Raw genomic sequence first — 16,978 nt, 5'->3', positions numbered from 1 at the left:
TTCTGTTTGGTTCGTTCGGTCTAATTTTGGGCCAAATTCTTTAAAATTAGTGTCAAAATTTATATTTTAATTATTTCTACTTCTTTAAACTATAAAATTTAAGTTTCTAATTTCTTTAAATAATAATTAATTTATTAGTTAATTATTTACTAATTACTTGAAGTTTACATTCTTCGCTACATCAAAGGTATTCTGTTTCATGGTCTTCACTTTTCTGCCCATTCATCCTTAATCCTTCAGGCATACTCAGATGCTGATTGGGCTAGTGATCCCACTGATCGACGTTGTACTACTGGTTATTATTTGTTTCTTGGTGACTTTCTCATTTCCTGGTGAGCTAAGAAATAAACGTTCACTACTTGATCAAATACTAAAGCTGAATACCGTGCTCTTGTTGACACCATTGCTAATGTTGTCTCGATTCGTTGGCTTCTCGAAGACTTGGATTCCCCTCAGTCATCCCCAACTGATATTTATTGTGGAAATTGCAGTGCTATTCAGATTGCACATAATGATATTTTTCATGCACGCACCAAACACGTTGAGATTGATTGTCATTTTGTCCGGCAACGTCTCCTTATTGATGCTGTACGTCTCGTAGTTGTTGAAACTCTGGATCAGACTGCTGATATCTTCACGAAGGCTGATCATCCTACTCGTTTTCGGACTCTAGTGTTCAAATTCGAGATGGTATCTTTAACTCCCATTTGAGTTTGAGGGGGATGTTAGAGTAAAATTACGATTAATTAGCATCATTTATAATTATTTAGCATATATGTATATTTATTATAAAATGTTATGCTTTTATTGTTTTAGTTCTTTTAGCATCTATATATAATTTTGCATATTGTATTATTCCTCAACTTAATAATACACCATACTTTCTTCAGTTTAGTCTCTTGTTTTTAATTGTCATAAGATATAAAACCAGCGATCTAGCATATGGCACTTCCCCAAGACTTGTTAGAAGAAAAAGTTTATATTATGCTACTTTTATTGAAAGAAGTAATTAATGAAGAATTTAATCGATGAAAATAAATTATTTCGATCTTTTATTTTTTTAATTGATCTTCTAAAATATAATATCACACTATATAAAACTTAAATAAAATTTGACTCTTTTGGATAAACAGTGCTGAAAATTTGTGATTCAACCTACCTATCTTCTATTTAAAAAATTTAATTCTATTCTTATAGCAGAAGTAGAAACTTTACTTTTTTAGGATTGGTAAAGTATTCTTGAAGGGAGACAAGTTGTAGAGAAAGACATTAGTTTAAAAGTAAGTTCTGATAATATCTGAATCTTCAGTGAACCATGGCTCCCTCCTCCTTACCCCTTCACTGTTTCACTATCTATGTCACTACTATCAGATAGTTACCATCTATTATGGGTGAAAGATCCGCTTTTGTCAAATAAACAATGGAATCAGGTATTAATCTCAAATCTTTTTCCTCCAGAAATTGCTCAATAAATCCTCTCCATAACTCCAGGAGAAGGTGAAGACACAATTCAATAAGTAATAAAAAGAGCAAAAATATATGATTTTGCATTAAGGTACAGGAATACTTACTAATTTTACTATACTTCCATTGAATTTTGTCCGAACTTCAAGCAACAGAGGCTAATTTGGAGTCATTTATGGAAGCTGAAAATCTCTCACAAGATTTTGCTCTTTGCGTGAAAAATCTTCCATGGTAAGTTTCTTGCTCTTCTTCTCATCCACAAACAGTTTCCATTCACTCCAACAACTTGTCCAATTTACAAGTCAGCTCCAGAATCACTCATACACTGTTTATTTTTCTGTGGAGATGCTAATCTAGTGTGAAAGAATAGTCATTTGACTTACCTCATTCTAAACCATAGATGTTATTCCTTATTCTTCGATTGGTGGAGGGATTCGGTGTAACAAACTGGACTTCAAGGAACAAGCCCTCAAACAGTTCGACTAGTTTTTTATTATAGCTTGGAATATTTGAAAGGAGAGGTATCGAAAAATTTTCGAGCATGTCCAAGAGCCTCCAAAAATTGCCAGCAACATTGCTTAATTTAAACTAGAAGATATCTATTTTACTTTATGTATAGTATTTTAAAGCCTCTTCTCTATCTATTTTTTTTATGTTATTTTTTTTTACAATTTTATTTGTTCGTAAATATTTAGAAATCTCCGTTTTTTATTTTTTTTCCGAACGTTTAGACATTATATTTATTTTCTATTCAATAAAATATTATTATTATTTTTGGAAAAAATTAAATAAATAAAATATGTGAACATCGAGAGAAGATATATTTACTGTAACTAACCTATCACGCTCCATTTCTTGTTCTTTATTTTGAATTTTAAAATATCTTAGGGTTAGGAATTTCCACCAATGAATATTTGAATGTGCCTTGATGATGATGGCAGACTCAAATTACTGCTCCCAGTCCAAAATATAAATAAATAAATAAATTACTGCTCTACATATTTTAGGAGGAATTATCTCAATACAGATCATATGGCATAAAACTCGTGAAAGTATAAATGAAAAGTATTAATAGACCTCTCTTGTAAATCCATTATTCTACATTAATGCCAACTATATATATATATATATATAGGGGTGGAACTAGACAAAATATTAGAAAGACACAAAAAATATTTATACAATAAAATAAAATTAAAATAAAATTTTAAGAGAAATTAAACTAAAATTTATATGTAATTTATATGTAAATATATATATATATATACTTTTAAATTAATACCTTAAGTATTTTATTTGAATTTCTTTTTGGTTTTCCAAGATAAATATCACTTATAATAAGAAAATGAGTCTTTTTATTGTTATTTTTAAATTGATCTTGTAAAATGTGATATTATATTATCGTGGGTTAAGTACGATTTTGATCTCTAAAATATAGGTTGAAAATTTTTTTGTTCTCAACCTTTTTTTTTATACAAAATCGTCCCTAAGGTTTAAAATCAAATTTTAAAATCGTCTTTTTTACTTAAATTTTAAAATTTTGGACCAAATTACCCATAACAAAAAAATTATAAAATAAAAAAAATACACAGGTATTAAAAAGATATAAATAAATTTTTTCAAAATAAAATACGATTTATAATTTAAAAAATCTTTATTAAATATGGCCTATTCCAGTGTATTTGTGTATTTTTGGAGACGATGATAATGGTTGCCATTGTTAAATATGACTTATTTTTTAATTTATAATTAAAAAAATCTTTAAAGAAGCCATGCTTATTATTTGTGTATTTTTGTGTACTCCTGTATACTGTTTGTAGATCTATATATTATTTGGAGATGATGATAATGATTAAAATAGATTAAAAACGCGGGATTCAAAAAACTTAAAAAAAGTTTGTTGGGGTAAGGCGAATTCTATAATTTTTATAGAGTTTGTCGGAGGTGCGGCCAACTTGTTCTAAATAAAAAAAATCGTATTTAAAAAATTATAATTTAAAAATAGTATTGGAGAAATATAAATTTTTTTATTTTATTTCTGAAAAAAATCCAGTGTAGAAGCTATGATTTATAGAATTGTCTATTGTGGAGAAATTTAAATTTGGTTTTTGATAGACTAGGTGAATATATTTTAATTTAGTATTTTTTATTGATGTCATATACAAAGTTGTAAATTTGCAAAGTTTGACTTTAACTTTTTAAGCTTGTGCTAATTATAAAATGACCTATTGGATTATGTAAAGAATTGATGATTTAAACAATGTTAGTTAAATATCACTTAAATCCCTTTAATTAATTTTTTTAAAAGGATTAAAGATTTTTCTTAATATTATGAAAAAATAATATTTTCGATATTAGTATTAAAAACAAAAATACTATTTTATTTTTAAATTATTTAATTATATTAAAATTAAAATTTGATATTTATTTTAAAATATTAAAATTCCAGAGAGAATTCATTAAAAAAAAAAGAAAATTGCAATTGTTTGATATAATTCGACAAATATAGATCGACAAATTTTCGTTAATAAGAGAAAATAATTTTTAAATAAATAAATTAAAGTAATTATTTGTTTAGATATTTTTTGAAATATTTACATTTTTTCTTTTATTAATACACATATCTTTTTTAAATTTAAAATATTTTAAAAATTATATATCAATAAATTATTTATTTATTTATTATAATAATTTGAATTGGAATGGATTAAAAAATAAATTTAAATTGATGTAATATAAATTTTATTATTTTAAATAAAATTGATTGGTCTAATAGAAAAAAAAAACATATAAAAACACAAAAATATTTAATTGGACTTAATTATAAAAATAATTTGATCGTATAATATTTTTTATTTTTTTATTATTTGTCTCAAGCAAATAATGATATAAATAATAAAATATATAAATATTTTTTAAAAATATATATCAATTTAAATGAGATCGTGATTAACAATTTTGTGAGAGAGTGTGTGTGAAAGAAAAGATAGGAATTCTTTGATTAATGATCAATGACTGAAATAAAAAAAAAATAAAATTGTCCATAAATAAATTGACACTACAATTTCTTCCTGTCAAAAGATTCTAAATATAAACTATGTCTTCAGATTTCAGCAAAGATAAAATTTTGTTTTTTTTTTTTTTTTAATCGTTAGTCATATTTTGTGATATTTTTTTTTAAATTATAAGTGACAATTTATTCTGACAGTAATTCAACTCATATCGACGCATTATATTATTTTTACATAATAATTTCGTATTATGCCACTCATTCTACAATATAACAAAAAATAGCCTCTTAAATGTAATTTTAAATGGGATATGCCCGAGACACTATGCTCATTTTATTGCTGCAGTTAGTCGAGTCTTTTTCATATGGCGAAACTTGCTTTTGAATTATATATGATCAAGTTACTTTTAGTGTGTTCGGTCTCTGAAGAGTAGCATAAGTCACTGAAATGTTAAGAGGAAGAGGAAAATAAAAGTGATAAATGATATTTAAAAAAAAATCTCACTAAAGAAGAACTGTTAGCATCTAAATCCTTATATGATTTTTGTTTATGAATTTATATATTCCTTCTCTTTGTGTGATTTGCACGCTTTGAAGGGTATTTACAAATTTGATTAATTAATATTATTAATATTATTAATATTATTATTAATATTATTAATATTAATAAATGGTTACTAACCGTTTTGTACTATTTGGTTGAAGGGACACAACCTTTTAAGGATTATATATGTTCAAAACATTGTGTCTATTGGCTAAAGGGACACAACTCTTTAAGAGTTGTATATGTTCAAAATATTGTATCTTTTGACAATAGAAATGACACAACCATTTGTATACGTAACTAATCATAATTGCTACGTGCAATATGTATAAATAAGTCCTTGTCCACTATTTCAGACAAGAAGTACTAAGCGTACAATTTACACTACTATTAAGAGATTTTCTTTGTTCAAGAGAGTTGCGAATTTCTTACTATTGCTAATTAAGAAATTCTTAGGTTTCATTGTATCCTGGGAGAGTATTGTCATCAACCCGATAGCAACTAAGTGTGGGGACAAATATCTCTCTAAAGAAAGCGATCTAATCGTGCCTTGAAACCACTACACAAATATAAGATTTTGTCATCTTACCATCTTCATATACCCAACAATTTTAGAGAGATATTATTTGAAGATGGCACAAGATCAAAACACCACGTTCAAGGTCATGAATCAAGAGTTTGTCAAGTTAGATCGTTTTGATGGAATAAACTTCAACCGTTGGAAGGACAAGATGATGTTCCTTCTTTCGGTTCTCAATCTTGCATATGTGATTGACCGAAAAAACTCCACCAATTGCCAATGCTGCTGGAAGTTCCACAATGGAAGAGGAAGAAAAGATTGTTGAATTGAAGAAGAAACATGATGCAGATACTATTGTATGTTGAGGTCATATGTTAATTCAATCACCATTGGAGATTTGGAAATATTTGGAAGAAAAGTACAATACTAAACGACAAGGAACAGATAAGTTTACTATGATGAAATATTTTGAATTTATTATAAATGATATTATTGATCAAATTCATGAATTACAAATCCTTGTAAGTAGACTTCGTGATCTACAAGTGGTGATCCTTGAATCATTACAAGGTGAAGAATATTTTTCTAATGAATTTGATCACTTTTGTGAATTACATGGTATTGTGCATGAATCTTCCGCTCCATATACTCCGCAACAAAAATGGTTTGGCGGAAAGAAAAATTGTACCTTAGTGGATATGGTTAATTCAATGTTACTAAATGCAAATTTGCCTTACAATTTGTGGGGTGAAGCATTATTGACATCATGTCATATCCATAATAGGATATCATCAAGACATAGAAAGGTTTCTCCTTATGAAATTTGAAAAAAAAGGAAACCTAATTTATATTATCTTAAAGTGTGGGGGTGTTTAGCCTTTTATTGAGTTCCTTATCAAAAGAGAACCAAATTGGGGCCAAGAGGCATAAAAGGCACTTTTATAGGATATGCTCAAAATTCTAAAGCATATAAATATTAGACTTAGTGTCTAATGTAGTTGTTGAATTAAGAGAGATAGAATTTATTGAAAATAAATTTATCAATTATTCAACTTCTAATTTAGAATATCCCCAAAATGATACTAATGTTTCACAAGAAATATATTTGGAGCAACCGAAAAGCTATGTGCTACCCGAAAATGAAAAGAAAGTTTTCAAATTAATTAAGTCTTTGTATGGGCTAAGTGCCTAAACAATAGGGGTGTTCAAATCCAAACCGATCCAAATTAAACCGCTCATCCAATCCGATCCAAATCGAAAACCGATTAAAACCGCACTAATTCGGATTTAATTGGATTCTATTTTTTGGAAACCGCTGGATTGAATCGGATTTCGGATCTATTTTTCATAACCGATCCAATCCAATCCAAACCGCACAATGTGCTATAATATTATTATTTTATTATTATATTTACAATTATTCTTATAACATATTCAATTTGTTATATATTTTTCTATTATTCATGTATTATTATTATTTAATAAATATTTTATATTCAAAATGTTATTTATTTATTTATTTTAACTAACCTATAATTTTATTTCTATTGTTTTGTTATCGTTGACTTTTTAAGATATTGTTAAGACTTGTTATGTCATTGTTGATATTTTAAAATTTGATGTTGAGACTTGTTATATGTATTAAATTTTTTTATTTAAAAAACCGCAAATCCAAACCGATCCAAACCACTTGTAATCGGATCGGATCGGATCGGATTTCCAAAAAAATTTCATCCAATCCAAACCGCACCGCACATAAATTAAGCGTTCGGATCGGATGACTTTTTCCCTTAAAACCGAACCAAACCGCACCGCGAACACCCCTACTAAACAATGGCATGAGAAGTTTGATTCAGTGGTGTTATCAAATGGCTTCTTACATAATAGTGCGGATAAATGTATTTACTCAAAAATTTACTAAAAATTATGGAGTAATAATTTGTTTATATGTTGATGATATGTTAATCATCGGAACAAATTTAGAAGGAATTCGTATAACGAAGGAGTATCTAACTTCTAAATTCAAGATGAAGGATTTGAATGAAGTTGATACAATATTAGGCATAAAGGTGCATAAGAATGAAGTTGGCTTTACTTTAAGTCAATCTCATTATATTAAAAAGGTATTGGAAAAGTTTGATCATCTCACAATTAAAGAATCCAATACGCCGTATGATCCTAATCTTAAATTAGAAGGAAACATGGGAAGACCTATAGCACAATTAAAATATGCTAGTGCTATAGGAAGTTTAATGTATGCAATGCATTGTACTAGACCTGATATAGCATTTGCTGTGTGCAAACTATCAAGGTTTACAGGAAAGCCTAGCAATCAACATTGGAAAGCTATAACAAGAGTTCTTGGTTATCTCAAGAAAACCATAAACTTGGGATTACATTATAGTGATTATCCCGCAGTTTTAGAAGGTTATTCCGACGCAAGTTGGATTACAAATCTTAGTGATAACAAATCCACTTCAGGATGGATTTTCACCATAGGTGGTGGAGCAATAAGTTGGGCCTCAAAGAAACAAACATGTATTACACATTCTACTATGGAGGCTGAGTTTGTAGCTTTATCAGCCGCAGGTAAAGAAGTGGAATGGTTAAGAAATTTGTTATATGATATAAAGCTGTGGCCACAGCAGACGACAGCCATTTCAATCTTCTGTGATAGTGAATCAACCATGTCTCGAGCATATAATAAGGTTTATAATAGAAAGTCTAGACATATAAGTTTGAGACATGAATTTGTGAGGCAACTAATAGATGATGGTGTAATTACCATCACTTATGTAAGATCTCAAGAAAATTTAGCAGACCCTTTGACTAAAGGTTTGTCAAGGGATAAAATCAAAGAAACTACTGCTAAAATGGGATTAAAACCTATTATTGCTAAATGATGGGAACCCAACCTTATTCTAGTAGACCACTAGTTTCAAAGTTTAATGGGTAATAACAAGTTATTTAGCAATTGGAGCACTAAGGTATAGGATTTAGTGCTATTTACAATAAATTAGGAGGGTGAGTTTAAACTCTTAATGGAATGATAATATTATCTATCAAAAGATTTCACCTATATGAATATAAGAGTGGTGCCGCTCTAATCGAGAATTTTAGAGGTTTTATTCTCGTAAATATTCATGAAACCAGGATGAGCACAAGGCCATATAAGTGCTTAAAATTGTAAACTCTTGAACTTTGAGGGTATAAGTAATGTGTGTGATTTTTGGTACTAGCATATGGAGTATAGGTTTAATCGATTAGACACCTATTACTTCGTTAGAACTTTAAAATTTACACTAAAAGAATGTTTAATCTTAGTGACACATTCTTTATGCATATACTTGTATGACATTTAAATTTTGTAAATAGTGGGGGATTGAAGGGTATTTACAAATTTGATTAATTAATATTATTAATATTATTAATATTATTATTAATATTATTAATATTAATAAATGGTTACTAACCGTTTTGTACCATTTGGTTGAAGGGACACAACCTTTTAAGGATTGTGTATGTTCAAAACATTGTGTCTATTGGCTAAAGGGACACAACTCTTTAAGAGTTGTATATGTTCAAAACATTGTATCTTTTGGCAATAGAAATGACACAACCATTTGTATACATAACTAATCATAATTGCTACGTGCAATATGTATAAATAAGTCCTTGTCCACTATTTCAGACAAGAAGTACTAAGCGTACAATTTACATTACTATTAAGAGATTTTCTTTGTTCAAGAGAGTTGAGAATTTCTTACTATTGCTAATTAAGAAATTCTTAGGTTTCATTGTATCCTGGGAGAGTATTGTCATCAACCCGATAGCAACTAAGTGTGGGGACAAATATCTCTCTAAAGAAAGCGATCTAATCGTGCCTTGAAACCACTACACAAATATAAGATTTTGTCATCTTACCATCTTCATATACCCAACACGCTTGCTTTCGTTTGAGGTATTAGCAGACGCTTGAATCCAAACATCAAATAAACAAAAATATTGAGATTGGTTATAACTTATTAAGGAATCGCTCGCCATTAACATTGGTATAAGATGGAGCCTCGGATACTCTTTTACACACAATTGATGATTGTTAAATGATTTAATATATTTGATTAAATTATTAATTAATAATTTTTATTAATAATTTTATATAAAAATAATTACACATAAATTTTTATTTTTGTATAAACTAAATTTTCCCTTATAAACTATATTATTACTATTGGATTAATAGTTAAAAGAGTTTTTATAATATCTCGGCCAACTTTTATTAGTTTAGTTTTTGAAGGATAAAAATTTTAAATTAATTTTTGTAATAATATTAAAAATATAATTATTTATGTTGTCTTATTCTTTTTTTATCTGGTTAAATTCTTTAAAAAATTAATAATATAACATAGTATTATAATTTTATGTCTAAAAAATCCAAAGTTTAATTTTTGACATAGTATAAAATAAATAAAAAAATTATACAAAAATTAAATAAATTAAAAAAAGAAAATATTAAAAATATAACCATTTATTAAATTAATTATTTGCTAATTAAAAAATGACATGTCGCAAAATAGTTATATTGTGTATCGTCGTCTAATTGGTAGGAAAACAAAAAATCAATGTAATTTACGTTTGTATATTTTACAAATTAATTTAATACGTTTGATCTTTCGAAACTTAAATTCACGCGTAATTAATCTTTAAAAGACTATTTGAAGGTTAACCATATTATTAATCTAAATGGTTTGAATCAAGACACATTATATTTATAACTTATTTTATTGTCATACTTTTTTTTCTTACTTATTTTTTTCTTCTAAATTTTATGTACTAAAGATTAATACGTTGAATTTTATTTAAAAATTTGTTATTGTCAAAATGAGTTATTATACATAGGGTTAAGTACTATTTTCGTCCTTAAAGTTTGAGACCAAAATCAAATTCGTTTCCGACATTTTTTGTTATTAAAATAATTCTCAACGTTACAAAACGTTATAAAATTATCCTTTTGAACATAATAATTTTTTAAATGATACCAATACCCTTTTCCTATTATTACTAATTATTCCAGTCCCACCCATCCATTACTCCCACCCCTTTCTACTACACCTAAAACAGACAAACTAAAACGAAAAAAAGGAACAAAAGAGGAAGAAAAAAAAAAGGAAAGGAAGAAGAGGGAGGCGACGGCGAAGAAGAGGGCGGCCTTCTATGGAGTAACGAGGTGCTAGAAACTCCGTTGGTTGGGGTCGTTGTCGTTATCGCCGGCAAAAAAGCCTGGAAAACATGCGACACTTAGTCGACGAAGCTCGGGGCTCCCTTCGCTCTGTCCCTCCATCCCTTCACTGAAGGTGCTGCACATTAGGAATAGGATTTTGTTTAGGTGCCATGAGTATATAGTGATGCTTTTCGCTGCGTGCCATGTGGAGGACCCGTTTGTACCCCGAAAAGTTTGATTTGAATTTGAATCATTTGGTGAAGGCTAGGATTGAGTTCTCTTGGTACAAGACTTACACTAAGTCTATGTTCTTGATAATCAATTTTCTCTCCAATGTTTGATGACTTTCAATTTTGTTTTCGAGTTGAGGTGTGGTATTTTTTGTTTCTAAACTTGGATTTCTTCAATTCACTCTATTGAAGCTTGATTATTTTAAAATAATGAAGTTTTGGGGGTGACTGTTGAAAAATCACCTTAATTTAAAATTTCTGTGGATTTATTGTGATTGTTGTTATTGTTGAACTGTTGCACACAAAAAATAGTTTTTCGTGAAAAAAAAAAGGGTTGGGGATAGTGGGTGAGGGAGGGTTTTTCCTTTTTTTTTAACGGAAAAATTGTCCAAAAAATATTGTTTATAGACAAAAGGACGATTTTATAACGTTTTGTAACATTGAAGATGATTTTAATAACAAAAAAAAATTGGGATAATTTTGATTTTGACCTCATACCTTAGGGACGAAAAAGTACTTAACCCTTATATATACAGTGTAAAATTTTAACTTGAGACAATTAAACCCATATAACTTTTTAAAAATATTATAAAATTGACACTATATATATGTAATTTAATTTATTTTTAATGTATATCTTGTATTATAATGTGTATTTTATTCCGATAATTAATTTTGATGAATGATTTTAATGTATACTTAATATGTGTTCGATAAATTTTATAATTATTTAGAAGAGTAAAATACCAATCTTGTCTTTATTTATTTGTCCGAATGACAACGTTGACCCAAAAAATGATTCACTTGGATTTCTGATCTTGTGTTCCGTCTGCCAATCAATGCAATCTTTCTATCACTTTTTGCCGTTAAAGAATAACAAAATTTGCTAATTTGTCTCACTAAACTACTAAAGTAAAAGGTTCAGGCGGTGAGGTAGATGTTAGATGCTTACAGACAGAGGCCTATCAGTACTGTTTCATGTGAGCACTAACGCTATTATTTTTTACTGTCCTAAAGAACGTAGTTGATTTTTGTTGTTTCTCTTCCTCTCTTTATTTTATGTTTAGAACCCTAAGTCTCTATAAACAGTAATAGAGAGCGTAAAAGTGGAAGAGATGGAATGAATTTTATATGTACTTTAGTCATCTTGTAGATCTGACAGAGGTTATTGATAATGGAGTTAGAGAGAAAACGGTTGAAGAAGAGATGCATTCTAACAAGATCAGAAACACAAATGAAATCACTTGTAACAAATGTGGCTAAAAGAGCCGAAAATTTTTTTATGTCCTAAACTATTCAAGTTGTGATGTTAATGATTTGACGGATCGGAGAAGAGAGATGAAAAGTGAAAGTTGAGAGAAGGAAAAAAATTGATTTTTCTCATTTTAATAATTTTCAATGAATGAAAAACAGAAAAGTCAAAAATCTTATGTACTCTTTATGTATTCTTACTGTAATTAATTATCATTAATACTAAACTAATAAAAAATAATCTAGGTAACAAGAGTGATTACTACAAGATTTGTTCTAACTCCCCTAAAAATCTTAATTGAAAGCACATGACTAAAAAGAAAAGAAGAATTAACAAAGAAAATATTAAATCAGTAGACTCTATCAACACCACACAGTTAAAATTACTCTAGGGTAGATTTGTTTTATATATGAAAATGTTGGGGAGTTTAAGTGTCACATTATATTTTAACGAGGAATTTAATTATTTATAAATAAAATATTTAGGTGTTTAATTAATCATATTTAAACAATAATTTATACAGATTCAAGGAGTAGGAAAAAAAGTCAGAATATTAATTTTGCAGTATTTACTACGGATCTAATAGTAAGTATGTTCATGGTAATATCTTTTAAAATTGTGTTTATAATCCTGTCGTTATTTATATATGAATTGTATGTTATTTGTAATTGTAGACAAAAAAAATTCTTAGTATTCATATGGAACAGAACAAATAAATTTTTATTCTTTTTAACAAGCTATGTAGGTATTTAACATTCATCTTAACATTTTTATTCTTTTTAACCAGCAATATATGCATTTAACATCCATCTCAACACTTTAACTTTTCACTTTTTAGCAGTTTAATGAGACATATTAATATATTAACAAATTTTATTACTTCTTAACGAAAAAAGTGACAGAAAGACCGTGTTTGACAAACAGAATTAGAAGCCGAAGTGAATTGTGTTTTAGGTCAAAAATTACATTGTTATTTAGACAAATGGACATGGATCGAATTGATATTTTACTCTTGTTTGGATGAATTTTATAATTTATAGGAATTTAAGTTGAAATAATTTTACTTGTTGCGAATAGGATTTTAAGAGAGAATAAATAGAGGAAAAGGGTTAAAGAAGAGCGTAAGAAGTGAGGAGACGGAGACAGACGCATTACGCAAGAGAGTGTGTGTGTGTTCCACAGCTGAGATATAGAGTGTGAGTGTGAGTGTGAGTGTGTGAGTGCAGTTAGCAACAGCAGCGCCGCTCCTTCAACACTTCTCAGATCCTTCCATTCTTCGCTTCCATGGACCAGGTTTGTTTCTCTCACTTCATTCACCGATTCTCTCCTTTTCCTCAAATTCCGATTCATCGCTTTTTGCTTGCTTCATTCATTGCAGTACGAGAAGGTTGAGAAGATTGGGGAAGGAACCTACGGCGTCGTTTACAAGGCTCGCGACCGCGTTACCAACGAGACCATCGCTCTCAAGAAGATTCGCCTTGAGCAGGAGGATGAAGGCGTTCCTAGCACTGCAATTCGCGAGATTTCTCTCCTCAAGGAAATGCAGCACAGGAATATTGTTAGGTATTCTTTTCTTCATCCTAATCTCACTTCTTCTTGCTATTATTATTTGAATGCGTGTATCTCTGATGAATGCTGCTTCTTAGTAATTTGTGTTTGTGGTTTCAATTGGTGAAATTCATGTGACGTGGAAAATTGGAGGGTTTCTGGTGTTCATTGTGTGGTGTTTTTGGTGAAATTGAGGTTTCTTTCGTTTGGAGTTTTGACTATGGTGTGTGGTTTGTACTTTGTAAATAGTAATGAAATCATATATATGTTGGGGTGTCTATGTTTAGTAGTTCAATCATGGTTAATCACAGAACCTGAAATGATGTTTCCTTCAATGTGAGACTTGTTGACTGTAGTTGATAGTCTGTGTTTTTTATTTGGTCACTGAAATTATGAATCTGGATAGTGCTATCATTATCATGCGATATATTGTTTGTGATTATGACTACATCTTCTGATGAACTGTGTTTGTTGTTTTACTCCAACAACCAGTCATTGTCTCACAAAATGGTGTTGGATACATGCAACCTGCGTTCGGTACCATGTTTAATTTTGTTGATGGTTATCCTCGGTAAATGGTCAACTGGTATAATAATGTTGCCTGAATATATCATTTGTTAGACTGTACAGCTGTGAACTGTTCATGTTGTAGAGGTAAGTGTAGGGTGCATGAAGAGTTATGTGAAGGTTTGCATTTTCAAGTCTTGCTTTTATAACAGTTTCACAAGCGACTTCTGGGGTAATTATCATACTGTTTATGCAATTGAAATATAGGTTTGATAACTCAGGAGAACGAGAACCTGTTGAATCTAAAATTTCACCTGTATTTCAGTTCCTTAAAATTTGTTGTTCTAAATCTTATTCTTCCTCTTCAACCATTTCTTCCCTGTTCTGGTGTTCTAAATCCTATTCTTCCCCTTTAATCTTCTTTACTAACTTATGCTTGGTGGCTGTGTGGATGATAGGTTGCAGGATGTGGTGCACAGTGAGAAGCGATTGTATTTGGTTTTTGAGTATCTGGACTTAGATCTAAAGAAGCATATGGATTCATCTCCTGAGTTTGTTAAAGATCCACGGCAAGTAAAAGTGAGTTACTTATGGATCCCTTCTTATTGTTGCTGGCTTATCTTATCCCAAGAATATTCACATTAAAGGCGTAAATGCATTGTTAAAATAAAATCTATTTTGTGATGGATTCATAATGAGGTATACCATATTTGGGGGAAAGTATCAGATAATTTGAAATTTGAATTATTTAATGATCCCTTCTGCAGATGTTCCTTTATCAAATTCTCTGTGGCATTGCTTACTGTCATTCACATAGAGTTCTTCACCGAGACTTGAAACCACAGAATTTGTTGATAGATCGCCGCACTAATTCACTAAAGCTTGCAGATTTTGGATTGGCTAGGGCATTTGGCATTCCTGTCAGAACATTTACACATGAGGTTCGTATCCAATCTTACATTTGCTTCTAGCCATCCATGCAGATAATCAAAATTTGAAATATATGGCCTCTGGGAAATGGGAATGAATATGTTCGGTGTACTTGTGCTGCTTCTATAGTTGCATCTGACATGGTGGAGATAATTGAGAATCTTATTCTCCTTAAATGCTAAAGCAGCACAATTTGGTGACTAGATTTCTTCATTGATTATTTATGCTCCTGATTGTAAAACTAATCAGCGTTATTTCTTTCTTCATATTTATTTATTTATTTATTTTCAAATTTGTATGTGCTCCATATATGATATACGGTACTGATCGAGCACATAGTTGGACCCATGTACTTTATATCACCTAGCGGGAATTAGTTGGTTTCAGTCACTAGCTTTTTCACATCATAGTCATTGGTGATTGCTTGTAGGTGGTGACACTGTGGTACAGAGCTCCAGAAATATTGCTTGGATCTCGTCATTACTCTACCCCAGTTGATGTTTGGTCAGTGGGATGTATATTTGCAGAGATGGTAAACCGGCGACCTCTATTCCCTGGAGATTCCGAGATTGATGAATTGTTTAAAATATTCAGGTGACTATCTTTTTTTCTCTAAGTTGTACGTTTTTCCTGAAAACCATATTAATATCCATGATTGGCCACATGACAATGCCCCTATATCAATCATGTCAATTGTCATTCAAGGATAGAAAATATGGATATTTCATAAATTTCATATGAGAAATTAAGTTATGATATGTTTGTTTGGACTTTCCAGAATAGTTTACTTTTAGTGCAAAAGTTTGGGTTTCCATGCATGTAACAATTAAATAAGCAAAGCTACATGTTATATGTTTATATATTTACTATTTATTCATTGTATGAAGAATCATGGGCACCCCAAATGAAGATACATGGCCTGGAGTAACTTCATTGCCTGATTTTAAATCAACCTTTCCCAAGTGGCCACCTAAGGTAATTAAATAATTCTATCTCTAACGTGGATGAAGTGTTTGGTTCTCCATCGCACTAAGAATGTAACCTTATCCTGTAATTTGCAGGAGCTAGCTAATGTGGTTCCAAATCTTGACCCCGCTGGTCTTGACCTCCTTTCTGTAAGTGTAGCATGTGATATACTGTTCATTCTCTCCTGCCTGGACTCCTCTAAGGAAATAAAGTTGTATATTAGAGAATTAAGAGAAATTTATTTTGGAACAATAATATAAACAATGATCCTATGACATTTGAATTCACTTTCTTCTTGGATCTCAATCCTAATTATCCTACCATGAATCATGTTAATTCCTTTTATTGATTCTAATGTGGTGCAGAGTATGCTTTGCTTGGATCCCAGCAAAAGAATCACCGCCAGGAATGCTGTAGAGCATGAATACTTCAAGGACATTAAGTTTGTACCATGATTCCATATCTTAATGATGGAAAAAGGTGTTTATATGTGTAGAATTTATGGGTTTTGACGCTGCGAGAAATGCGTGCTTTCCGTCAATGACTTCGGACTGGGTCTTTCTTTGTCCTTGCAAATATTAGAATCAACTTATGCGTGATCCATATTGCTTCATTTTTGTTTTTTTGCCCAAGTCTAGACAAAATTCGGCAGGCAAAATTTAATTTTGCTTGATGTAAAGTTGCTGTTTCTAAATATCTTTAACCTCATAGAAGTTGCTATATTCGTGCAATGCAATTTATGTGTCCCAAAGTAATTAAGGGAGGAAATGACAAATAAGGCCATGT

The 16,978-nt window shown here is 29.9% G+C and overlaps 1 protein-coding gene across 1 annotated transcript; it reads left to right on the top strand.

Annotated features, from left to right (window-relative positions):
• Positions 1-13,298: 13,298 nt before the first annotated feature.
• Positions 13,299-16,958, top strand: LOC130973332 (cell division control protein 2 homolog). Its single transcript, XM_057897813.1, has 8 exons — positions 13,299-13,534; positions 13,620-13,804; positions 14,755-14,875; positions 15,064-15,237; positions 15,657-15,820; positions 16,114-16,201; positions 16,288-16,341; positions 16,558-16,958. Exons 1-8 carry the CDS (start codon positions 13,526-13,528, stop codon positions 16,645-16,647), a joined length of 885 nt encoding a protein of 294 aa, XP_057753796.1. The 5' UTR covers positions 13,299-13,525; the 3' UTR covers positions 16,648-16,958.
• Positions 16,959-16,978: the final 20 nt, after the last annotated feature.

The sequence above is a fragment of the Arachis stenosperma genome, chromosome 4 (genome assembly GCF_014773155.1).
Source record: "Arachis stenosperma cultivar V10309 chromosome 4, arast.V10309.gnm1.PFL2, whole genome shotgun sequence".
Classification (NCBI taxonomy): domain Eukaryota; kingdom Viridiplantae; phylum Streptophyta; class Magnoliopsida; order Fabales; family Fabaceae; genus Arachis; species Arachis stenosperma.
Note: the sequence above shows the minus strand (reverse complement) of the source record. Positions and strands in the feature narration are given on the sequence as shown.

Excerpts from the sequence above, each read along its gene's own strand:
- LOC130973332 (XM_057897813.1), top strand. Across the intron at positions 15,238-15,656 it reads TCAGAACATTTACACATGAG|GTGGTGACACTGTGGTACAG; the intron begins GTTCGTATCCAA and ends GATTGCTTGTAG. Across the intron at positions 15,821-16,113 it reads GAATTGTTTAAAATATTCAG|AATCATGGGCACCCCAAATG; the intron begins GTGACTATCTTT and ends CATTGTATGAAG.